This window comes from Trichomycterus rosablanca, chromosome 3 (genome assembly GCF_030014385.1).
Source record: "Trichomycterus rosablanca isolate fTriRos1 chromosome 3, fTriRos1.hap1, whole genome shotgun sequence".
In the NCBI taxonomy this organism is placed as follows: Eukaryota; Metazoa; Chordata; class Actinopteri; order Siluriformes; family Trichomycteridae; genus Trichomycterus; species Trichomycterus rosablanca.
The window spans coordinates 25,146,416-25,172,729 of record NC_085990.1 but is presented as its reverse complement, the minus strand read 5'-3'; the positions used below and the strand labels follow the sequence as shown (position 1 = coordinate 25,172,729).

Here is a 26,314-nt window from a genome sequence, read left to right as displayed (position 1 = left end):
TAAGTTGATTTGGCTAAAAGTATCTGCTATATGCCATAAATAAAAAGACAGGTGATTTTAAAATGTTTGATGATACACATTTCCACATCACTAAAACAGGGTTAGAACCCTGGAAGCGTTTAGTTTAGTTTAATATGACAGCTACAATCACTCTACTTCTCTCCACAGGTTTCCTCAGGTACTGATCATTGTTTTCCCATCACTGTAACTCAGGACAGCATCAGTCTATACTGAGATGTCTTTGGTCTCTGTCCAAGTCTGGGGGTCACAGAAATCAGGTCTATTTCTAGTTGCTATTTTCAACCAGGTGACTTCATAATGTAAATTAAAAAAAGATTCTGCTTGCTGTTCTCTCACTTTATTTCTACCAACATTTTTTAAATGTTGATGTTACAAACCCATGGCAAATTTGTTAGTTTGGTCTCAGTGGTCAGAATGTCTAAAGGCTAGAGGCAACAGGAGTTGACAATGCTTTGCTGAAAGTGTATTAAACAGTCTGAATAATGTTACACATCAGATGTAGCTTCAGCATTAGTCAGGACAGTTATGACTGGATGCAATAATAGATGAACACCTTATCTAATCATCTGCTAAATCCTGGTTTGTTGATTAGCTGGATTAGTGCAAGTGCTCCAGAGAAACAAATCTGCACAACAGTATGCGGACCAAGAACCCAAAACTATGCAACTCTATGAATAAAGCTTCTGTCTAAAATTGGCATTCTACATTGACTACAAAGTTCTGCCAATAACCTACAAAAGTTTAAAAGGGGTTTGCTCCTACATTTCATGTTCTTGATTTACAATGCTTTATCCTTGGCATGGCTGCAGTGGGTGCAGCTTTTCATGAATTACTGGGTGCAATGCAGTAAAACCCCCCCTTAAAATAATAACATCCACAATGATAATTATAATAACGCTAATAATGATGATAATAAATGTAGCTGAAAGCAGCCACTGGTAAACATTAAATATTTTAGTTATTTTATATAAAATGCAATCATAACATATGCCATTATATACAATACACCAGTCAGTCATAACATTATGACCACCTTTCTAACATTGTGTTGGTCCCCCTTTTGCTGTCAAAACAGCTTTGACCTGTCGAGACATGGACTCCACTAGACCCCTGCAGGTGTGCTGTGGTGGAGGTGGGGCCTCCATGGATCAGACTTGTTTGTCCAGCACATCCCACTGATGCTCGCAACAAGACTGTGATACACTGTGTATTCTAACACCTTTCTATCAGAACCAGCATTAACTTCTTCAGCAAGTCAGGTTCTTCAGCCAACCTTTGCTTCCCACGTGCATCAATAAGCCTTGTCCACCCATGACACTGTCTCCGGTTTACCACTGTTCCTTCCTTGGACCACTTTTGATAGATACTGAGCTCTGCAGACTGGGAACACCCCACAAGAGCTGCAGTTTTGGAGATGCTCTGACCCAGTCGTCTAGCCATCACAATTTGGCCCTTGTCAAACTCGCTCAAATCCTTACACTTGCCCATTTTTCCTGCTTCTAACACATCAACTTTGAGGATAAAATGTTCACTTGCTACCCTATATATCCCACCTAGTAACAGGTGCCATGGTGAAGAGTCAGTGGTCATAATGTTATGCCTCGTCAGTAAATATGATGTTTTATCTACATTTTTTTTTTGTTTAAAATTTTGAAAGTGGAGCTTGTACTTTTTTATTTAAACATAGTTTTATATTTAACTGTAAATGATTAGAGTGACTTTTCTAAATGCGTTTTCCCGAAGCATGTACTGTAGAATACTTGAGATTGTATTTGCTTGAACATTCAATAACTCAAATATAATAAGAGACATAGTTGTAGTTTCTCCTATTGAAGAATAAAACAATTTGTTTACTTAGGCTGCCCTTGAGAAAATAGACAAACTGCAATTTGCTTTTACTGTATGATTTTTTTTTGCACATTCAATCAAATGGTGATAGTGGAATACCCAGTTTGCTCTCCAAAGATAAAAACAAATAGAAAAATAGTGAAGATAAGTGAAGTAAAATTTTACTTACTCGTTTTCCTGGTGGTCCTGGGGGTCCAGCTTCTCCAGATGGACCAGGAGGACCCTAAAGAAGAGATTAAAGGTTACAATCAAACAATAAACATCATGATATACACTTGTAATGCTTGTGATTAGCCCCTATTTGCAGCTCTAAAGGCCTCTACTTTTCTCTGAAGGCTTTTCATAAGATTTTGAAGTGTCGTTATAGGTCATGCACTGATGCTGGACAAGAAGGTCTAAATCTCTATCGATGTTTCAATTCACACCAGGTATTCAGTTAGGTTGAGATCAGGGGCTTGTGCAGGCCTCCACATAAAACCCATTAAACTACACTATATTGCCAAAAGTATTCACTCGTCTGCCTTCACACGCACATGAACTTGAGTGACATTCTTAATCCATAGGGTTTAATATGATGTCGACCCACACTTTGCAGCTATAACAGCTTCAACTCTTCTGGGGAGGCTTTCCACAAGGTTTAGGAGTGTGTTTATGGGAATTTTTGACCATTCTTCCAGAAGCGCATTTGTGAGGTCAGACACTGATGTTGGACGAGAAGGTCTGGCTCTCAGTCTCCGCTCTAATTCATCCCAAAGGGGTTCTGTCGGCTTGCGCTTGGTGATGTAAGGCTTGGATGCAGCTGCTGGGCCATTGAAACCCATTCCATGAAGCTCTCTACACACTGTTCTTGAACTAATCTGAAGGCCACATGAAGGAGGTCTGTAGCGATTGACTCTGCAGAAAGTTGGCGACCTCTGTGCACTATGCACCTCAGCATCCGCTGACCCCGCTATGTCATTTTATGTGGCTACCACTTCGTGGCTGAGTTGCTGTCATTCCCAATCACTTCCACTTTGTTATAATACCACTGAAAGTCGACTGTGGAATTTCACGAATGGACTTGTTGCACAGGTGGCATCCTATCACGGTACCACGCTGGAATTTACTGAGCTCCTGAGAGCGAACCATTCTTTCACAAATGTTTGTAGAAGCAGTCTGCATGCCTAGGTGCTTGGTTTTATACACCTGTGGCCATGGAAGTGATTGGAACCTGAAATCAATGATTTGGATGGCTGAGTGAATACTTTTGGCAATATAGTGTATGTCTTGATGAACATTGCTTTGTATAACATGAACGTAGTCATGCTGAAACATAATATAACAGAGTGTTCATATACTTTTGGCCATAGAGTGTAAGTAAAAATAATAAAAAATAATACAAATGAAAGACGTGTGCTTTTCTAATATAAGCTCTCTCTATCAGCTGTCTGAAAATGTACACATGGTTATCAGAAAATATATTGGATGTGATCTAACTGACATTTATAGATACGTTGAAATCACATCTCAATCAAAAGCACAGCATGCCATAGAGATGGAGTGAATATTCGGACTCACTCAGCTGTGAGACAGAGCGGTATGAAGCTGTAATCAGAAAAGAGAGCTGAGACAGCTCTGTGTGAAGCCTTTATAGCACTACAAATCTCTGCTCATTAAACTTTAATAGGGCTGCAGGGTGCAGATAGGGCACTGAATTAAACCCAGCACACAATACACAGCAATCTGTAACAACCCGCCTCAAATACATTCACTTCATCCAAAGCTAAATTAAAGCTCTTTCTCATGGCCTGAGAATTCAAATTGTGCTCATAAATATTAAAAAGAATGGAAATGCATGGCCAGAGTTTATGAGGCAATGTGCTGTGTCTCAGGACAAAGAGGAACCATCAGGGCCCTCTAGTGAGAGATTGTATCTAACCATACTTCGACAATCAACATTTAAACAAATACAAATCTAAGCAAATTAATCATTCATACTTGTCTATTCAATTTGTGGGTTAAATTAAACAAGCCCATTTTTCTCACTTTTAAAATTTTGCCACCTCTGCTGTTGCTGGTTGATGAAAATGAAATGAAACGCTATTCCTTCCGTTTAATATCAGTCATGTCTGTCACAATTATTAATTACTGTAGATGAAGCTGTACTAGTGTTTCCTAACATATAATGTAAGTTAGTAATTATAAATTTGAGGTACTTACAGGTTGACCTGCTTCACCATCTTCACCTTTCTCTCCTGGGCTGCCATCAGTTCCCTAACAAAGCACAAATCATAAATATTATAGAATGTAAATGACAACCCTGCGGTACACCAGGTGTCAGAAATGTAGTAGGACTTAAATCATATCCTTGGGGTACATCACAAATCATAAATATTATGGGACTTAAATCACATCCCTGAGGTACACCACAAATCAGAAATGTTATTGAACTTACATTCACAATCCTGAAATACACAAGGTATCAGAATTGTTACGGGATTAAAATTACATCTCTTAAGTACACCAGGTGCCAGAAATGTCATGGAATCTAAATCACATCCATGAGGTACACCAGGTGTCATAAATATTATGGAACTTGAATCAAATCCAAGAGGTACACCAGGTGTCACAAATGTTATGGAAATTAAATCACATCCATGAGGTTTACCAGGTGTCAGAAATGTTATGGAACTGAATTCAAATCCATGAGGTACACCAGTTGTCAGAAATGTTATGGAACTTAAATCACAACCGTGAGGTACACCAGGTGTCAGAAATGTTATGGAACTTAAATCAAATCCATGAGGTACACCAGGTGTCAGAAATGTTATGGAACTCAATTCACATCCATGAGGTACACCAGGTGTCAGGGATATTATGTGATTTAAACAACAACTCTGAGGTACTCCAGGCATCAAAAATGACACGGAACTTAAATCACAACCATGAGGTAGACTAGGTTTCAGAAATGTTATGAGATTTGAATCACATCTCTCAAGTACACCAGGTGTCAGGAATGTTATAGGATTTAAACAACCCTGTGGAACTTTAGGCATTAAAATACTATTGAACTTAAATCACAGCCATGAGGTACACCAGGTGTCAGAAACGTTATGGAACTTAAATCACATCCATGAGGTACACCAGGTGTCAGGAATGTTATAGGATTTAAACAACCCTGTGGACCTTCAGGCATTAAAATATTATTGAACTTAAATCAAAGCCATGAGGTACACCAGGTGTCAGGAATGTTAACAGATTTAAACAACAACCCTGTGGTACTCCAGGCATCAGAAAATGTCATGGAACTTAAATTACAACCGTGAGGTACACCAAGTGTCAGGAATGTTATGAGATTTGAATTACATATTCAAAGTACACCAGGCATCAGAAATGCTTTGGGATTTATATCACATCCTTGGCTTTAATCACATTTATTAGATATCTTCGAACTCTAAAAGAATTGTCGGACCAAACACTTAATGAGTTGCTTGGGTAAAAATGTTAATACAGCAACTTCTTAATTAGGAGATAAAAAAATTATTAACATTTGATAATTTTTGACTGTGCATTCAGCCTAGCAAGTCCTTGTTAGTATAGATAAGGCATGCAGTCTAATCCTTTCATATACTTAAACCATAATTGGCACACTTTACAAATTTCTACCATTTGAGCCTCAAAACTGGTTAAGATTTATAGATGTACAAAATTTGATACTTACAGCAATACCAGGCTCACCCGGAGGACCGGGATCTCCAGGGAAGCCAACAGGACCCTACAATATTGAACAACAATATACACTTTATAACAAATATATGCAATATACAGTTGAACTATAATAAACTGGGTTTTAAGATGTAAACAACTACAATAAGGGAGATTAACCTCATATATTATTAAAGTTAAAATGTGATGCACTTTTGGAATTAAAAAGTACACAGAGAAAATGGCTCATTTACAATAATAATTCCTATTATGAGCATCATAGTAAGTTGTTTGCTTTAATGTCCAGTGGGGTGCAATAATAATGCATCATTATTTAGTTATACAGCCTGGTAAACAAATATGTGGGGGCTGAAAAACAGGTTAATACTGCCATATTGTTTCATAAATAGCATAAATTAGCTTATTTATCTGAAATGTAACCAGATGTAATAAAAGCTTCTCTGAGTCTGAAATCACATTAAATGCCTTTTTCCCAGAATGCTCCCTGTGTTTTGTTTTTGTGTGTTTTTTGTCTAGCGGTTTTGTGCCAGTGTTGTAACCTGCACTTACAGGATTTCCTTTGGGGCCATCATCCCCAGGTGGTCCTTTAGGTCCAGCAGGTCCAGCAGCACCAGATGGGCCTGCTTCACCCTTCTCACCTCTCTCACCTTTGGGGCCCTAAAAAGCAAATCAGAAATGTAAGTGGACCATGCTTGCATCCTTAGTATGACTTGGATGGAATGACCGCTTGTCTATTATATATGCTGCTAATTAGAAATATGAGTGGACCAAACCTTTGGTCCTTGAATGTGTTGTGCATTACAAACATAAGTAGACTAAAGCCACAGCCCCACACATTACAAATGTGAGTGGATTCCTGAAGTGTTTTGGAAACCGTAAACATGAGTGGACCAACAGCAGATCTTTGAGGTATGTCTCAAATAACAAATTCAAGTGGACACAAACTCCCGGAGGTTCACCACAAATTAAGAACCGCATGGGATCCTTTGGGATACAGTACAATACAGTATATCACAAATCAGAAATGTTATGGGACTTAAATCACATCCATGACATACACCACAAATCAGAAATGTTATTGGACTTAAATCACATCCATGACATACACCACAAATCAGAAATGTTATGGGACTTAAATCACATCCATGACATACACCACAAATCAGAAATGGATTATACAGGTTATGAGGCTTAAATAAAATTCCCTGTACCCATATAAACAGGTAGATTAAAAAGTACATGGATGGTGGTTCCCCTGCCAAGGTTAAGCAACACAATGTGTCCAGATAACAATATAACTCTCACTCTGTTATCCTAATCAGGGTTGCGAGGGGTGCTGGAGCTTATTCCAGCTCTCAATGGGCGCAAGGCACACAGAAACACCCTGAAAAGGGTGCCAGTCAATTGTAGGAGATGGTAATATACTATCCAAAGTCAAGCAAGCTTCTATCACCAAAAAAGAAGCCCTTGCTCCTGTGTTTTTATTGGTCATTAAATAAGCAGAAAGATCAGCACAAATGATTCTTTCTTGCATTACAAAATGATTGGAAAACGTGCAATAAACTCATAAAATAACTCAAATTTGTGAATCTTGGAACAAAAAAGCATTCCAATCTCTGTCACAGACAAGATCTAATCTGTAAGTAGTAAACTTCTGAAAATTAGAACTAGACTGTATTCAAACTGAATGTTCAATCGAGGGCAGAAACAGTGAATGAGATTTTGTACTAATCTCTAGCAGCTCAAGGTTAATGCTCTTGCATTATTAATATGTATGTACTGAGCTAGCCAACAAAGTGGTTTCGGCAGACTTGCTAAAACCACTTACATTGTTTTAGAAAACCCACTATTCCACTAATCAGTTTATGGTAATTGCTTTAGTATAGAAGCTTTAATTAGTTTACTCATACATTTACAGACATGTACTTACTCCAGTACCAGGTTCTCCAGGAGGTCCGGGATTACCGGCTTCACCTTGTTCACCCTGTAAGAGAGTTCATCAGTTAAATCTTTACCATGGTAACCAATGCCTGTCAACAGTAATGCTTTTCAGATAGGTACCATAATTAAGCATGGCATAGCATGTCCAAAATAGCATAGACACCAGTATGAATCTAGCCGACGCTTATATATTAAAAAGCCAATACATCATTCATTGTCTGTTTTACCACCGCTTTATCCTATTAAGGGTCGTGGTGCTTCTAATTTACTGGGCAAAGGGTAGAACATACCCCAGACAGGTCGCCAGTCCATCACAGGGCAAACACTGTTTGAGTGTTTGTGTGTGTGTATTTATTCATTCATTTACTCACTCACTCTCACTCACTTTCTTAACCGCTTATCCAATTAGGTGTGCTGGAGCCTATGCCAGCTTTTCAATGGGCGCAAGGCACACAGTAAAACCCTTGACGGGGCACCAGTCCATCACAGGGCAAACACTGTTTGCGTGTTCATGTGTGTGTATTCATTCATTTATTCATTCATTCATTTATGTATTTATTTACTTTTTTGAAAGGCAAAAAGGCAACAAACTTGTAAGTGGTTACTCACCTTCTCTCCCACTGCTCCCATGCCTCCAATACCACCTGGTGGTCCTTGTGCACCCTAAAACACAACATGCCCAATTAGTCTAAGGTCTTGCTAAACATTTGCTGTAATACAAAATGTATGTGATATCCTCCAACATAACCTTGTTGTTTACTGTTCTTTATGCCTCACAATTATCCAAAAGGAGTTAAGGACTGCATGAGAAACTGGAACTAAATGCTAATATTTGACCTTCCTACAGCACAACAATTTTATTAATAAACATACATGGATGGTTTAAACTTCACTACATATGGCAATAAATTTGTTTACTATTTAGGCTTAAAGTTAAGAGGCTTACTTACATCAGCACCTGATGGACCGTGAGGACCTCTCGGGCCTGGTGGACCAGGGGGACCCTAAAAGAACACAAGCCAAGCAGACATTAGATTATAGGGCCGGTTGGAATGTACTACAATACGATTACTGCCAGTGTCTACCAGGCAGGTAGATAGACAAGTATAGAGTATAGAGGATGTATTTATAGATAGATAGCCAGATAAGTTAAGCAGGCAGTTTATAGGTATGCTCTGTGCGTTAATAAGTAGGCAGACAAATACGCAGAGAAGTAGGTGGTTTATAGGTAGGTACAGTAAATTGATAGGTAGCTAGTTAAGCAGAGAGGTAGGTACTTTATATGTAGGAACAGTTGGTTGGTAGGTGGGTAGGTAAGTAGATAGGTACGTACTTTATATGTAAATACAGTTGGTTGGTAGGCTGGTAGGTAAGTAAAGAGGTAGGTACTTTATATGTAGTTACAGTTGGTAAGTAGGTGGGTAGGTAAGTAGATAGATAGGTACTTTATATGTAGGTACAGTTGGTTGGTAGGTGGGTAGGTAAGTAGAGAGGTAGGTACTTTATACGTAGGTATAGTTGGTTGGTAGGTAGCTAGTTAAGTAGAGAGGTAGGTACTTTATATGTAGGAACAGTTGTTTGGTAGGCTGGTAGGTAAGTAGAGAGGTAGGTACTTTATATGTAGTTACAGTTGGTAAGTAGGTGGGTAGGTAAGTAGATAGATAGGTACTTTATATGTAGGTACAGTTGGTTGGTAGGTGGGTAGGTAAGTAGAGAGGTAGGTACTTTATACGTAGGTACAGTTGGTTAGTAGGTGGGTAGGTAAGTAGAGAGGTAGGTACTTTATATGTAGTTACAGTTGGTAAGTAGGTGGGTAGGTAAGTAGATAGATAGGTACTTTATATGTAGGTAAAGTTGGTTGGTAGGTAAGTAGGTAAGTAGAGAGGTAGGTACTTTATACGTAGGTACAGTTGGTTAGTAGGTGGGTAGGTAAGTAGAGAGGTAAGTACTTTATATGTAGATACAGTTGGTGGGTAGGTAAGTAGATAGGTACGTACTTTATATGTAAATACAGTTGGTTGGTAGGTGGGTAGGTAAGTAGAGAGGTAGGTACTTTATACGTAGGTACAGTTGGTTAGTAGGTGGGTAGGTAAGTAGAGAGGTAGGTACTTTATAAGTAGGTACAGTTGGTTGGTAGGTGGGTACGTAAGTAGATAGGTAGGTACTTTATATGTAGGTACAGTTGGTTGGTAGGTGGGTAGGTAAGTAGAGAGGTAGGTACTTTATACGTAGGTACAGTTGGTTAGTAGGTGGGTAGGTAAGTAGAGAGGTAGGTACTTTATACGTAGGTACAGTTGGTTAGTAGGTGGGTAGGTAAGTAGAGAGGTAAGTACTTTATATGTAGATACAGTTGGTTGGTAGGTGGGTAGGTAAGTAGATAGGTACGTACTTTATATGTAAATACAGTTGGTTGGTAGGTGGGTAGGTAAGTAGATAGGTAGGTACTTTATACATAGGTACAGTTGGTTAGTAGGTGGGTAGGTAAGTAGAGAGGTAGGTACTTTATATGTAGGTACAGTTGGTTGGTAGGTGGGTAGGTAAGTAGAGAGGTAGGTACTTTATAAGTAGGTACAGTTGGTTGGTAGGTGGGTAGGTAAGTAGATAGGTAGGTACTTTATATGTAGGTACAGTTGGTTGGTAGGTGGGTAGGTAAGTAGATAGGTAGGTACTTTATATGTAGGTACAGTTGGTTGGTAGGTGGGTAGGTAAGTAGAGAGGTAGGTAGTTTATATGTAGGTACAGTAGGCTGGTAGGTAGGCAAATATGTGAGAAGGTGGATAGGTTGGAAGGTTGACCAAGATAAACTTACGTACCATTGCACCAACGTCTCCATTCTCTCCCTTCTCACCTGGAGGTCCAGGAAGACCCTGAAGAGGAAAGGACAAGATCACATGTTAAATGTTTCAAATAAATAGTCTGGGATTTACTGTGAATATAAATGTATCCCTCAACTTAGTAACCTTCAAAATACATCCAAATTAGCATCTGATCAAAACATGACCCATTGTATAAGGACTAAATTACATATGGTTCAGATTCCATGTGAAAACATCTACATACAACAACATAAAATAACCTGAAAAGGTCCTTATTGTGCTACACAGCAGTAAATGATGTTTGTGTGTGGATACAGTAAAGACTGAAATGATGGAGCTGTCACTTTATTGTTTGTGGCTGCACACTCACGCGTGAATGAGTAATAATATTAAAGGTCCCAGACATGAAATAGAAAACTTGGCGCAAATGCAGTCAGCAATAAAACTCAGCTGCCAAACAGGCATGGAGATTGGGCATGAAGATCAGTCACAAAGAAAGCTCAGTGCCATATCAAAACCAAAAAGCTAAAATGGCCTTTAACTGGATTTTTAAAGCAATTTAAGCCTATTTCTCCCTTCTTGTCTTTTAATGGTGCTCTCGGTGGGTAGAGTTAGCAACCTAAAGGCACTACAAACGCTATTCCACCCACCGCGGTGGACTTCAGTTTATGCAAATGAACCACTCATGCTTCCCACAGTGTAAACTCTGGCTATGGAAGGCAAGCCACATGGAGGCATGCTAAAACTATTGTTTTTCTTTTTCACGCTGCTTCTTCTTCTGATATAAAAAGTAAGAAAATTAATGACCAGCTGAATTTATTAAGTTCAGTGGATTATTCAATGTGCAGATATCCATATAATTTTGCAATACACTGATCAGCCATAACATATCATTGTTTCTACACACACTGTCCATTTTATCAGCTCCACTTACCATATAGAAGCACTTTGAAGGTCTACAATTACTGACTGTAGTCCATATGTTTCTCTACATACCTTTTTAGCCTGCTTTTACCCTGTTCTTTAATGGTCAGGACCCCCACAGGACCACCACACAGCAGGTATTATTTAGGTGGTGGATCATTCTCAGCACAGCAGTGACACTGACATGGTGGTGGTGTGTAAGTGTGTGTTGTGCTGGTATGAGTGGATCAGAGACATCAGCGCTGCTGGAGTTTTTAAATACCGTGTCCACTCACTGTCCATTCTATTACACACTCCTACCTAGTTGGTCCACCTTGTAAGTGTAAAGTCAGAGACGATGGCTCATCCATTGATGCTGTTTGAGTTGGTCATCTTCTAGACCTTCATCAGTGGTCACAGGACGCTGCCAACAGGGTGCTGTTGGCTGGATATATTTTAGGTTGGTGGACTCTTCTCAGTCCAGCAGTGACACTGAGGTGTTTAAAAACTCCATCAGCACTGCTGTGTCTTATCCACTCATAACAGCACAACACACAAACACACCACCACCATGTAAGTGTCAATGCAGTGCTGAGAATGATCCACCACCCAACTCTCTCCTGGGAGAGTTCTGACGATTAAAGAACAGAATGAAAGGGGGATAACAAAGCATGCAGAGAAACAGATGGACTACAGTCAGTAATTGTAGAACTACAAAGTGCTCCTATATGGTAAGTGAAGCTGATAAAATGGACAATGTGTCTAGAAACAAGGAGGTGGTTTTCATGTTATGGCTGATCGGTGTATACTGTAACTGTAAAGAAGCAACAACACAGAAAGTGGATTGTCTGGTGTAAGCTAGTTTGCATATGGTGTGGGATACAGCAATCAGATTTTGATTTGGCTACCTGGGGACACATTAGACAATACGTCTAAATGCATGTGATTTACATAATCAGTAATACCAAGTGGAAATGGGATCAAAGTAATGCAAGCAAATCTGGTGTATCTGTGAGATCATATGCACAGAATGAGCAGTTAGTTTCCCCATCGTACTGCAATAAATTACCCATGCTGTGTTAAACAGCAGTTTAGATTGCTTTTTAATAGCTGTTGTGGGATAAAGAAGACGCAGAGCATAGCTATCAAATGTCGTCACAGCAATGGACACATCTAATTCTACTCTCCCTCACCCTCTCCAATTGCAAACAGCACATCTAAAATCTAATTTGGTATGATATTTACACCCCAAATACTGAAGCACTCGCTGGACGTTGGATGTTCACACATGTGGGATTTCAGAATGCTTTCATGGTCAGACACCATTATAGCAAAACAGCCTTTCAATCCAGCACAGAGCACGCAGAGTGGCCTGATGCCTGCTGGACCAGATCACCACTTAGCGTAATTAATAAAATCTAAATGGAGGCGCATTACACTCAATTAAAGCTCGATCGAGTCAAATGACTCGGAGGGTTCGGTGGCGAGAAGTGTGGGGGAGTGGTGCAGTAAATAACCGGTGTAGTGAATCTAATTCCATTACTGTCATGATTCCTTATCACAGCTATAAGGTACTTATTTGTTTAATGATAAATACAGACTGAAGCTCCTCATGGCTGCAACTGTCTTTCATATGGATTTAAATTAAAACAGAACAAAGAAGAGACATTTACTGTTTTACTTTATTAATTTGGTTGAGTTTTACACAAAAGCACTAATTCCTAATTTGATGCCTGCCAAGACATTACGAATAAGGTTGTAAATAGACAGAAACACCTGTTTTGTAACTTTCAACAGGTGATACTATTGTAATTAGTGTCACTCCCTTTCCTCTGTTTAAATTCATCCTTCAAACTTAGCTTATTTTTCAGTACTTTCATTATTCTACCCACTGAAGGTTTTTTTCCTTCTTCTTTTCCTTTGTAGAGCAACCTTGGGTACGAAAATGGCGCTATGTGGTATAAAATTATTAATATTATTATTACTACGATTGTAGGAATTTAAAGAATGGCATAATCTACAGTCCATAACATCCACAGAAATCCCTCAAAAGCATTGTACTAATTATTGAGTTCAGGTGTTTTAGCTCCACCTATTGCTGAAAGATTTACAAAATCAGTTATATAAAATATGTTTGGAACCTGGGGTTTGGTGTAGAAGTTTGATGTCCAGTTCTGATCTCAACAACTGAATTGAACAACTTTAAAACACTGATTGAACCCTTTTTCACCCATGCACTCTGCTAAACAGGGTCCCTACACAGTATTTGAAGACCCCACCCACATAGTCCGATTATCCCGCCATAGCAGAAACATGTCTGCTACAGGCTACACTGCTACACTGCCAATTATGCATGCTAGATGGCGCCCAGACGACCGGTGGCAACACTGAGTTTCAAACAGAGGAGTACAGAATCTCTGCGCTGGTGTGCTAGTGGACTATCCACCTAGGCGCCCTGATTGTTACCTTTTAAATATTTTTTTACTAAATAAACATTCCAAAATCTTATAGTCTTTGCAGTTACAGTTGCAGTGAATAATACTCACTCCTAGACTGCAATAAACCATTTAAACAAGAACAATTTAAATAACTAAAATAATAATGTACCAAATGGTTTCTCCAAATTCAACTCAAAGTACTACTTTTAATGGCAAGCACTGAGATATCTCTTTGGACAGTACGGCACATAGTAAATGTTGAAAGTCTCCATTCCTGAACTCCAAGTCAAACACCTCTACTGACCCAAAAGCACAAGAAAAGTTGGTTTCAATATGCTCAAAATCATCTGTGGTTTGGGGTTTCTGTTCTGTAAAGAAGCATGGTGGTGACTCAGTGATGCTCTGTGGCTGCTTCGCTTCCTTGGGCACTGGGAAACTGCACTGGAGGACATGATGGATTCAATCAAGTATCAGGAAATCCTGAAAGCTAAAGATTGGGAGTCACTGGAACCTCCAGTTGGACAGTGATCCCAAGCATACCTCAAAGTCCACCAAGGCTTGGTTTCAGAAGTCCTAGAAGATTCTGCAGTGGCCGTCACAGTCACCTGACTCAAACCCCATAGAAAATCTTTGGTGGGATTTGAAGAAGGCAGTTGCAACATGCAAACCCATATATATATGACTGAATTGGAGCCATTAATAGTTCTAAGACTCCAGTAGTCATTAAGAGTGGCCCTTTATGTTGAATTTGGAAAAAGCCCTTGCTTGTTAAGCTATTTAAATTGTTCTTGTATGATTGTTTAGTTGCAATGAGGGTTGAATAATTTTGATTGCAACTGCAAGTGAAGACTTTTATATCTGTAAAGATGGAATCAATCCCATATTAGAGTCTTGGCTTTGGAATGGATTGTCCAACAAGCGTATGCTCAGGTGTCAACATCTGCTTTTTTATATTGTGTATAAAAAGCAAGTGTATGCACTTACCTGCAGGCCGATTGGTCCAGGTGGTCCTGGGAAACCTCTTGGTCCTTCGTCTCCTTTCTGTCCGAACATACCCTGCTGACCTCTTGGTCCAGGTTCTCCATCTGCACCCTGTGCAAAACACCACACAATTTAGCCATAGTTCAGCCAGTTTGACTGTGATTTTTGTAAGCGACTCTGTTCTAGTCTGTCTGTGAGTCTGTCAGAATTGCCACTACTTACAATTTTGCTACATACATTATTAATATGCATCACAGTGTCAGCTGACTTAGGTTCTATAAATATTTACTGAACTATTATCTCAGACATTAATCAACAGGTGATTATAGGGAATTAGAAATTTTACTGGGTGTGTTTACAAGTTAATAAATATAGTGATTCCACTTACTGCAGGTCCTGGTGCTCCAATTGGACCTTGTAGACCTGATGGACCAGGTGGACCCTAAAACAAGTAACATACAACATTGTTAAAAAAAATGATCCCATACATTGCACAATATACAATATACTGTACATAAATCTAAGAAATAAACAGTAAGCAACTGCAAACAGTTGAAATGCAAGTACGAAAGAAGACAGTGTTGTAGAAAAGTGTTTGTATTTTCAAGTGTAAGTGCTTATCATTGCTAATGGGCCACAGCTGAGTCCAGGCTATATAAAGAACGTTTGGAGACCAGTGTGGCACTGAGTCATCTGACCATGCTCAGGTGGTAAGATGCCTGTTCAATTTTAGAGGAACCTCTCAGTTCTATTCTCAGCTTTTGTTTGTAAATATTTAAATTTGCAGTCATTTTTCCAAGGCAGCCATTGGAACTTGATTGAACATCCTGGTTGTAGTGGTTCATTGAGCCAATTCCCCACTTTATTTTTTCCATTCCCTTTCCTTCTTGGCTTAGATTAGAAGAAGCATAAGAATGTGATTGTGTTAGTACACTGGTAGCACTGGCATGCTGGCCAGAGTCGCAGTTCCACCTGCTGCTCTCCCTCATTAGTTGTAGCTAGTTCTACTAAAAGAGTTATTTCAACTCTTCACTTATTTAACTCATTAGCCCTCATCTGCTTTGGCTTGATGGGTAGCCACATAGCTTAGGCTACAGAGTCTCTTCAGTACTCTACAGTCCAAATTCAAATCTGGCTTCTGGCAGTTGAAAATATAACCATATCCTTATTGTATTTATCTCACTCGTAGTATGATATTTGGATCTTTTTGTTAGCATTCCCATATTGTGTCTGATTCTTTTTAGCTTTCGCACTTGGCTTTTTAGCTTTCACACTTGTTACACTAAGCTTAAAATATGCTCATAATTTAATGTGTAATAGGAGTGTACACCCACCTGTTCTCCTTTATCAGCTTTGCTTCCCTTTTGTCCTGGTTCACCAACCTCTCCCTGAAATAAACACAGAAACATATTACAATCAATTAGTTGTGTGTTGATTACTGAAATATTAACAATGAGAAAGATCAACCATATGACTTCTATCACAGTCCAGATAAATAGATCTATAAATAACTCAAACTCAAAAGAAGCTTTATTGGCATGACAAATAAGGACATTTGTATTGCCAAAGCAAGTTACAGAGGAATAATAAAAATAACAATAAGAACAAAAATATACAAAACAGTTACATGTGCAAAAAATATAAAATAAAATAAAATATTAATAGAAACAGTGCAAATAATAACAATAAAAATTTTAATATTTACAATAATGAGGTAGTAACAACAATCAGTTTGTGTGTGTGTGTGTGTGTATGGGACATGGTCACCCACTGTCCCTCACCTGGTGGCAGGTGTGTGTATAGAGTGCTGCTAGTGTGTAGCTCTCTCTGTGCTCCCCCAGTAGGTGGGGCAGGTTGTCGGGGTCTGGGAGGGAGGTAAAGTTGGGGATGACTGTGTTAAATTTAGGAAAGAATTGGGAGCGGATGTGGTGGTACTTGATACACTGGGTGAGGAAGTGCAGCTCCGTCTCTACTGTACTGAGAGTGCAGTGCTGACACAACCTCTCCTCCCGGGGCAGCCAGGACCGGGTGTGTCGCCCCGTCTCCACGGCCAGGTCGTGTGCGCTCAGTCTGTATCTCGTCAGGGTGTTTCTTAATTTAGGGTCGGATACTGTGCTCAGATAATTTGCTGCACTGTAGTGTCTGTTTAGGGCCAAATAACACTGCATTTTACTCTGGACTTTAGTTTCAGTTTCCCAATAATTCTGATATTTAGTTCTGAGTTTTGTGTAATTTGGTTTATTCTAATTGTGTTTGCAGATTTCTCCTGTTCCTGAGTCTCTATTGTGTTAATGTGTGTTAGTGGTGTGTCGGCGGGTGTTAGTAACATGTCTGTGTGTGTTAGAGTGTCTGTGTGTGTTATTAGAGTGTCTGTGTGTGTTAGTGGTGTGTCGGTGTGTGTTAGTGGTGTGTCGGCGTGATTTGGTAATGTGTTTGTTTGTGTTATTAGTGTGTCTGTGTGTGTTAGTGGTGTATATGTGTGTGTTAGTGGTGTATATGTGTGTGTTAGTGGTGTGTCTGTGTGTGTTATTAGAGTGTCTGTGTGTGTTAGTGGTGTATCTGTGTGTGTTAGTGGTGTATCGGTGTGTGTTATTAGAGTGTCTGTGTGTGTTAGTGGTGTATCTGTGTGTGTTAGTGGTGTATCGGTGTGTGTTAGTGGTGTATATGTGTGTGTTAGTGGTGCTCTTCTCTGTATGTTTATAATTAGTGGAAATTGGCCTAATTCTGCCCTGCACGCATTGTTTGTGGTGTGTCTGTGCACCTTTAGGATGGTTTTACAGAACTCTGTGTGCAGGGTCTCTAATGGATGTTTGTCCCAATTGTGGAATTGATGATGTGTTAGCGAACCCCAAACTTCACTGCCATATAGAGCAATCGGTTCAATTATTGATTCAAAAATTTTAAGCCAGATTCGAATTGGAATTTCCACAAATGTTTGACGTTTTATGGCGTAGAAGTAAATAATCTATCTTTCTATTCCTATATCAATTCATTTATTTAACCTTTAAAATATATATTTACCCATCCAACCATTTATCCATCTGTCTAGTTATCTATAAATTTAACCATACACCAGAAGCTAAAAGTCTGAGACCACTAGTAAAATGCTTCTATATTTATCTGGACTTTAGTACTATATTTTTCAATACAAATCTGAAACCTCAAATCTTTGCACGTATGTATGGATGTATGCATTTAGTAACATCACAAGATGCTCTTTGTAACATTGTAAAATAATGCTGGTTTAATATAGATCATCAGAGTTTGCACATAATTGCGGAATCCATGTCATACCTTTTGCTATCCATCTATATGTCCACATATACCTCAACTCATACATAAATTTATTTATCTATTTATAAATCCATCCAATCAACAATCCAGCTATCAATTTACCCATTCAGTCATCCATCCTTTTATCTTTTCTGGTATCCACTTACTTATCATCCCACCAATTTATCCAGCTATTCCTCCATCAATGTACTCTTACATTTGTTTAACCATCCACCCATCCATCCATCCATTCATGTATCCACTTTTTGTCTAGCTATTTACACCTTCTGTATAGATATCTATCCAGATATGCATCTAGCTATGCAGCCATTTATTAATTGTCCAATTTATGCTGTATACTGTATGCATGGACCAATCTATTCATTAATACATCTACCAATCTACCTACTAATCTATCCATGTATCCATCTATTCAAACATGTAGCGCCATAATAGGTTTTGACTGTGTATTGATCACATACTGATGTGATGGTAAGGTCCACATACCTTTGTTCATGTAGTGCACATGCCTTAAATTTTTATCTTGGAATACTACACTTTTCTGTGGATACAGTGCATTTGTAAAGCACATTGACAGTTGGTATTTACTGGAAGCATGACCAATAATAGTACAATACTGACACAATGTACTGTAAATGATGAATAGTTTGTCTCCCATAAATGATCTTAATGAGATGTAGAACTAGGTTAGCAACAGCAAATAATGATGATGGATATGATGTGAGAAATTAATATGCGGTACAGATGGTCCAGCTTGTTTGTACTGATGAAGAATGATCACCGACACAATAGATATGACATGATCTGAATTGATTTTAATGGATAAAACAGCTCCTGTAATTTGTTTTGCAATTTGTTAGGTGCATCTAACCTTGTCACCATCTTCTCCGGGTGGTCCTTGGGGACCAGAGGGGCCTGGCAAACCAACCGGACCTTGGACTCCATCTCGGCCAGCAGGACCCGATGGTCCTTTCTCACCCTAAACACACAGGCATTAATTAAAGTAATGTAATCTTAAAAATGCATCTTTAAATCCATAGTCAGAAACAGTACTTACAGGAGCACCCTTCTCTCCAGCAGGGCCCGGGGGTCCTTGAGGTCCAGCACGACCAGGTAAACCGATGGGACCTGCAGGACCGGCAGCACCTCTCTCACCAGGAGAGCCCTAAACACAAACCAACATCCAACATTAGGTTTTAACAAATACAAAATTGGTGTTTCTTTACACCATTGTGCGTAAACTTCCTTTCTAGATTAAGCTTCTTAACAGAAGGCCATATTTCTGTAATCTGCACCATTTCATTTCCCCCATCGACAAATATGATGCTAATACCTTTATGTTTTGCAGTGTAACTAATTTGACTTGCGAGATTTATGCTAGACATACCACTTAGAATTCAAAAAAAAAAAAAAACTGACACTTTGTTGTAAGGTGTTTTAAATTATTATATTATAGGTGCAGTGATATCACAATATCATAATATTATAATTGCACCCATTGGCGAGGTATATAATTATTATCATACCTTTGATATGATTAATGTGTGATATTCCAAACCAGTAACTTTTGCAATGTTGTTTTTTAATGCATTTTCTCCACATTTTTCTCCCGATTTAGCGCACTCAATTTGTCTTCCGCTGCTGAGGGATGCCAGATTGCATCCGAAGAGAGCTCGTCGCTGTACACGCCTTTTCCGACACGTGCACAGCCCTCCTTTTCGTGCCTCTGCATTCTGCACAGGTGTCTCTTCTGCCAATCAGGGTCCTTACACAGCGTATGAAAACCCACCCACCCACACATAGTCCGGCCCCCACCCTGCAGATACAGTGGCCAAATAGTATCTGTTGCAAGCTAGATGGTGCCCAGCCAGCCGGATGCAACGCCGAGTTTCAAACCGAGGAGTTCAGAATCTCGGCGTTGGTGTGCTAGCAGAATATCCCGCTGTGTCACAATGTTGTTTTTATATATCTTCAGAAGATATCTTCATAACTTCTCCACCATTTTATGCTAAACTAAATAAGCTCTGGGGAGCGCTCAGTGTGTTGAGATGGTCTTGGATACCTTCTCAAATTTGTGCTTTTCTATTATTTAGTCCGAACTGTTTTGGATTCCAAATTACTAACACGTTCAATATATATATATATTTTTTTTAAAAAAGAATGGATTAATGCGATTGCTGAGGGTGCAAATACATTCAAACAAGCCAGGATGCAGCTGATTGGGTGATGTGTGAAGTCCACGTGGCTTCTCTTTCAGTTCCTTCGGTTTTTACCCAGTGTCTAATAAATATGCAGAAGTTAATTGCTCCTAGATGGCACTTACTCCTTGCACCCAGTGTGTAGGCTTGCCATAACATCCCCTATTACCCTTGTCCAAATTATTTACTTTAGTAATAATAAATGAATAAATTATGAATGAAAAAATTAATAAATGAGGGCACCTTCTCAGACAAGCACCCCACAAATGCATCATCACATTACAACAGCAAAGTCAAAGCTCCTGCCAACTGCACGTCATCTGTCACTCCTAATGACTTTGAAGCTGGTAAACATGTTCAGTGTATTTATTCTGAAAGGAACATATTCTAAATGGCTTCTATTGTCTGACTTTCTGAAGTCCTGATTGGAAGAACATAAAGCAGGCCTTCCTAAAATAAAGCAGTTTAAAAAGCTGATGGTCAAAGCTTAATGGTCTGAGATAGACAGATTAAATCAAACTAGGGGGAAAGAGGTAGGAGAATGAATTTTCTGAATAGCCTTATACTTTTATTCCTTCTAAAATTCCTAATTGAGAGTGAGCATGAAGCAGGCTTTACTAAAATAAAGCTGTTAAAAAGGCTGGCAGCCAATTAATCAAGATAGAAAGAACAATTTTCTGTATTGCTTTTTCCCTCCTTGTCTTCTGACTTCCTAAAATTCTGTTTGAGAATGAAGCTTAGAAAAGACTTTTCTTAGTTACAGCCGATCACGAAGGTGGTCAAAGCTGGAAGGTCTAGAATTGCCAGCTTTAATTAAACTAGAAACAAAAACCTGCTGTACAGCCTTCTACCTTCAAGCGAGTCCAGGTGTGGATTAAAGCTTAGATGAGACGTTACTGAGATACAGCAGTTCAGAAAGGGTTGTGGTCAAAGTTGAAAGGTCTGAGACAGACAGCTTTAATCAAATCAAGATGAAAGGCATCAACCTCACTGCTCCTTTTCAGAGCTGAGATGTCTCCTACATCTCCGACATGATTGGTTTATTGCGAGTGTGGCATCAAGGCATGGGTGACTGCCTCTCGGCGCCATACATCTAATGGTCAACTATTTGAGGTGGCTTAGCCAGCTGAGTCTCAATATCATTACTCTTTATTCTATAAAGAAATATTAACATACAGACTAGTGCATCTTCATACAGATGCAAATTCCTTCTTTATCTAGCTGACATAAATCAACGACACTTCACTCAGCCATGCTCATATTGCTCAGCAATCTTGGACAATGCTCATTTTCCTAAGCTTAGAGATAAACACAATCAGCAAAGAGCAGAAGGTCTTTATAATCCAGGCCTCGGATACAATCCAGCATTTCTTAGCAGATGTGATGTGAAATGTCAAGAGTCAGGGATTACCGAGCAACACCACCAACTTATCCTATATAGAAATGCCAGTCCGGATGCTTTCCATCATTTTAAAAGATGAAAAGTGTCCTCTAGTGGAAAACAATAGCAGTGTTACAACCAGCATGGTGGAAATCGTTTAATATGGCATTTCACACCACGTCTGATTTGTTATGGCACTGGGTAAGAAAACCAAACAGAGCAACACACGTCCACACTTTTTACCCTTGTGTATTGGGCTCAAACAGAAAGCAAACATGAATAAATGGATCCAGGCATCTCAGCTCTATATTTCTCTAGCTTCTATTTATCAGTATTCTAAGAGTGTAAATGTTCAGACATACTTGGTTACATTTTATGCTTTCATGTTTCTAAGAGAAAATGTTTCTTTACGGAGAACAAACTTCTGCACATTCCAGTGCTCAATTACCCGTTATTTGCTAAATGTAGCATACTGAATTGATGTTAAATGTGGCATGTACAAAAGTTACAACCATTAAAAAAACTGTACAGACATTTATACCCTGTAGAGGATGTTCTGATAACTTTTTTTTGCATTTTCCTCATCCAGTATCCTAACTGTGCCTTCCTTCATGGCCGTAGACCAGTGGTCCCCAACCACCGGGCCGCAGACCAGTACCGGTCCGTGGGTCATTTATTACCGGGCCGCACAGAAAGAATAAATAATTAATGATCGCTACAAGAGCAATTAAATTTCTGATACTCTTCGGGTGTAATTGTCCCCAATCGCCACTAGGTGGGAGCAGCGTCTCATTGCAGCAAAAAAAAACTCTTCACACAGATTTTTAATTCTAAAGTTAATCTATTTTTTTATTCTATCTTATATGAAACCGGTCCATGGTGCAAAAAAGGTTGGGGACCGCTGCCATAGACAATCCTTTAAACTATCATGGACCTCCTCTCACACATAGTCTCACAGATAGCAGTATCACATACAGAGAGTCACAAGCACTGAGAATCAACCCACCCACGTGCAGGCACCTCTAGCAGCCAGAGGAAGCTGCAACTGCAGTTACAGTGAGAAACCCCTTCAACTTCCCACCCTCAGACACAGCCAATCATTTTTATAAATAGTTGGATGCAAGCTTGAACACCCCTGGCTGATTTAAATATTTTGTCTACAATCTTTTTTTATTACTATATTGTTTATGCATTTTCTCCCAGTTAAGCGTAGCTAATTAGTGTTTCCCTGCTTGGGACCCCGATCGTGTACAAGGAGGGTATATTTGCCTAACACACAGTCCCTCCATGTATGCACGTATGGGGGGGGGGTCTGTCAAATCCCAGCCCTGCCAAGCAGCCACTGGCTCAGCGCTCTAACCCCAGCTTTAGAAAAGAGCCACTATAGGGCCCTTCAGCAAGGCTGTTAACCTTATTGACTCCTATCATAATGACTGTATGATAGTATTTAATATTTTAAATGTATATTTTATACATTCAGGTCATGTATTGAGATTACAAATAATTATACAAGAAGCAATAAATCATACTAAGACAAGATAGCCACTGATTTTCCCCTGCCTGTAACAATTGCCTTAAACTCCAGTGTGTTTAGTTTAACATAAGACGAAGATGTTACATTGCAAATGCTGCTAGAGTACTTACAACAGGTCCAGGTGGACCCTGAGGACCCTCTGCTCCCTTTAATCCAGCTGGACCCTGAAACAGAAAACAAGCCAGACTTATTAAATTTGTAATCAATGATTTAAGCACATCATGCTGTTCAGTGCAGTAGAATGAAGTCAACGAGAGTAAATGAGTGGGTGGAAATTGTATGGGTGACACAGACTAGAGAGTGAATGAATGAAAGAGGTAGTATGTAAACTCAACTGAGTAAAGGAGTGCAACTGTTATGTTAATTAATGGTTATTTATTTATATATTCATCAAGGAAATGGATTTAAAGTAAATGAGTGAGCGAGTGACTGGGTGAGTGAGACTGTGTTAGTGAATGAGTGAGCAAGTGAATGAGTAAGAGAATAAAAGTGAGTGAGAGAGTGAATGACTAAGTGAATTAGTGTAAATGAATATCTGTCAGTGAATGAGTGAATAAGTGAGTGTGTGTGTGTGTGTTAATAAGTTAGTTTGATCTATTGTAGCAAACTGTGTCTGTATGTTTCTTGTGTTGCTGCATATGTGTGTGTGTGCTCAACCAAAGAGGATAGCACTAGATCACTAACACTAGATTTCATCACTTACACTACAGTAAACAGTGCATATCATGCTGTTACCCATACTGCATTGGGTCACTCTGATCACTTTATTGTCCACCTAATTCCCAAATACAGGCAGCAATTAAAACTCGCCAAAACGTCTTTGACTTTGTCTCCAAGGGCCAGAGACAGATAACACCTATCCAACAGCTTGAATTACTTTTACTGTCAATTTGAAAGACAAAATGACAATTTTGACACATCCCCCCTGACTCCAGCCTTCATGTCCTCTGACAGGGGTGGTAACTAGCTAATCAGGAGACAGAACCCCTTATAAAGCGGCAGGACCAGATTCTGTCTGCTGCATTGTGCTGACCAGATGTCTCCAATGTTCACAGACATCTTTTAAATCTCAGCCTACTCCATCATCATCCCCATGCCCAAAATACAAGGCCTCATTGAACTCTGTGGTCATGAAGTTCTTTAAGCTCCTTGCTCTGTCCGACCTAAAATCCATGACAGACCCCTTACTCAAACCTCTCTTACTCAGTAAACACAGCTCTCCACTTCATACTCCAGCATCTGGAACCTATGCAGAATATGTCTTTGGACTTCACCTCTGTTTTCATTAAATTATTCCGGCTCTAATGCATGAAAAGCTCTCTCAGCTGCATTTGCCTGACTCCATCTGCAAGTGGATCACTGACTTCCTGTCTAACAGGAAGCAAAACACATATCTGACCCATGTACCATCAGCACCAGTTCCCCTCAAGGCGGTATTCCTTCCCCACTACTTCTCTCTATACATGGGCAGCCCACTCTCTATCCCAGACTCTCTCACAGACAGTGTGCATCATATTCATGAAACACATCTGCATAAACATTTGCACATTTGTGATGTATTAACTTTTACATGGCACCTCACATAAATGCAATTAATTGTACTTGCAATACACGTTGCTCATCTGCACTTCACGTTTGCTCACTGCTCATACTGTAAACATCTGCACTGGACACTTTCTCTCTAACAGAACATTTTACTGAACTATTTAATATTACTAGTTTTTATCCTGGGCAGCACTGTCGCCTCTCAGCAAGAAGGTCCTGGGTTCGATCCCCAGGTGGGGCAGTCTGGGTCCTTTCTGTGTGAAGTTTGCATGTTCTCCTCATGTCTGTGTGGGTTTCCTCCGGGAGCTCCGGTTTCCTCCCACAGTCCAAAAACATGCAGTCAGGTTCATTGGAGACACTGAATTGCCCTATAGGTGAATGGGCGTGTGTATGTGTGTGTATGTGTATCTGCCCTGCAATGGACTGGCGCCCCGTCCAGGGTGTTACTGTGTGCCTTGCACCCATTAAAAAGCTGGGATAACCACTAGCGCAACCCTAAGAAAGTGAGTGAGTGAACCTGTGAGCTTTTTTATGTCAGGCACTAGTACACTAAGTCAGATTCCTTGTATGTTGATTCTAATTCTGGTGTGTGTGTGTGAGAGAGAGAGAGAGAGACTGTTTGTGTGCATTGTTGCATGCATATGTATGAATTTACATTCATTATTGCATACTGCATATTTGTACATTAACATATACACCCACACCCACACACATACATCCTCATCCACACACACACACACACACACACACACACACACAACCACTCACATTTCCAGTCTAATAATAGCATTGTGAAATAACAATGAATGTTACAGTCGTGGCCAAAAGTTTTGAGACTATTTGACACATATTGTTATGAAGAGTGATCAGATAAATTGCATTCATTCCCTGCCATACAAAGTAACAATTCCAAAAACCCAACTTCCACTGCATTTCAGCCCTGCCACAAAATGACTTGCTAACATCATCTCAGTGATCTTCTCAATAGCTCAGGAGAAAGTGTTAACAAGGACAAGGCAGCTGATATCAATCTATCATGCTGACTGAATTAGAAGAGCAGACTGGCTGCTTTAAAAGAAGAATGGTGCTTGAAATCATTGCCTTCTTTTGTTAATTATGGATACCTCTAAGGAAACATGCGTAGTCATCATTGCTTTGAATCAAAAACGCTCCCGAGGCAAGGACATTGCTGCTTGTAAGATTGCACCTAAATCAACCATTTACTGAATTATCAAGAACGTCAAGGAGAGAGATTTAATTGATGTGAAGAAGGCTTCAGGGTGCCAAAAAGGGTCTCCTAAAAAGGATTCAGCTACAGGATTGGGTTACCACTATTGCAGAGCTTGCTCAGGATTTATTTAGTAATTTATTAGGATTTTAATGTCATGTTTTACACACTTTGGTTACATTCATGACAGAAACGGTAGTTACTCGTTACATAAGATTTATCAGTTCATAAGTTTAATGTGAAACACAGTCATGGGCAGTTTGGATCTCCAATTCACCTCACTTGCTCAGGAATGGCAGCAGGCAGGTATGAGTGCATCTGCATGCACAGTGAGACGAAGGCTTTTGGAGGATGGCCTGGTGTCAAAAAGGCCAGCAAAGAAGCCACTTCTCTCAAGGATAGACTGACATTCTGCAGAAAGTACAGGCACTAGACTGAAGATGACTAAGGTGAGGTTATTTTCTCTGATGAAGCCCCGCTT

At 39.5% G+C, this 26,314-nt stretch overlaps 1 protein-coding gene across 2 annotated transcripts in view; it reads right to left on the bottom strand.

Annotated features, from left to right (window-relative positions):
- The window catches only part of col11a1a (collagen, type XI, alpha 1a), a 132,357-nt gene that overhangs the window by 11,755 nt on the left and 94,288 nt on the right, over nucleotides 1-26,314 (bottom strand). For both annotated transcript variants that reach the window (XM_062992005.1, XM_062992006.1), the window contains exons 41-54: nucleotides 23,171-23,224; nucleotides 19,005-19,112; nucleotides 18,819-18,926; nucleotides 15,988-16,041; nucleotides 15,042-15,095; nucleotides 14,657-14,764; nucleotides 10,329-10,382; nucleotides 8,466-8,519; nucleotides 8,125-8,178; nucleotides 7,505-7,558; nucleotides 6,124-6,231; nucleotides 5,570-5,623; nucleotides 4,069-4,122; nucleotides 2,039-2,092 (exon numbers count right to left, since the gene is read on the bottom strand). In XM_062992005.1, the coding sequence (XP_062848075.1) occupies nucleotides 2,039-2,092; nucleotides 4,069-4,122; nucleotides 5,570-5,623; nucleotides 6,124-6,231; nucleotides 7,505-7,558; nucleotides 8,125-8,178; nucleotides 8,466-8,519; nucleotides 10,329-10,382; nucleotides 14,657-14,764; nucleotides 15,042-15,095; nucleotides 15,988-16,041; nucleotides 18,819-18,926; nucleotides 19,005-19,112; nucleotides 23,171-23,224 (972 nt within the window). The remainder of the gene's footprint in view (nucleotides 1-2,038; nucleotides 2,093-4,068; nucleotides 4,123-5,569; nucleotides 5,624-6,123; nucleotides 6,232-7,504; nucleotides 7,559-8,124; nucleotides 8,179-8,465; nucleotides 8,520-10,328; nucleotides 10,383-14,656; nucleotides 14,765-15,041; nucleotides 15,096-15,987; nucleotides 16,042-18,818; nucleotides 18,927-19,004; nucleotides 19,113-23,170; nucleotides 23,225-26,314) is intronic.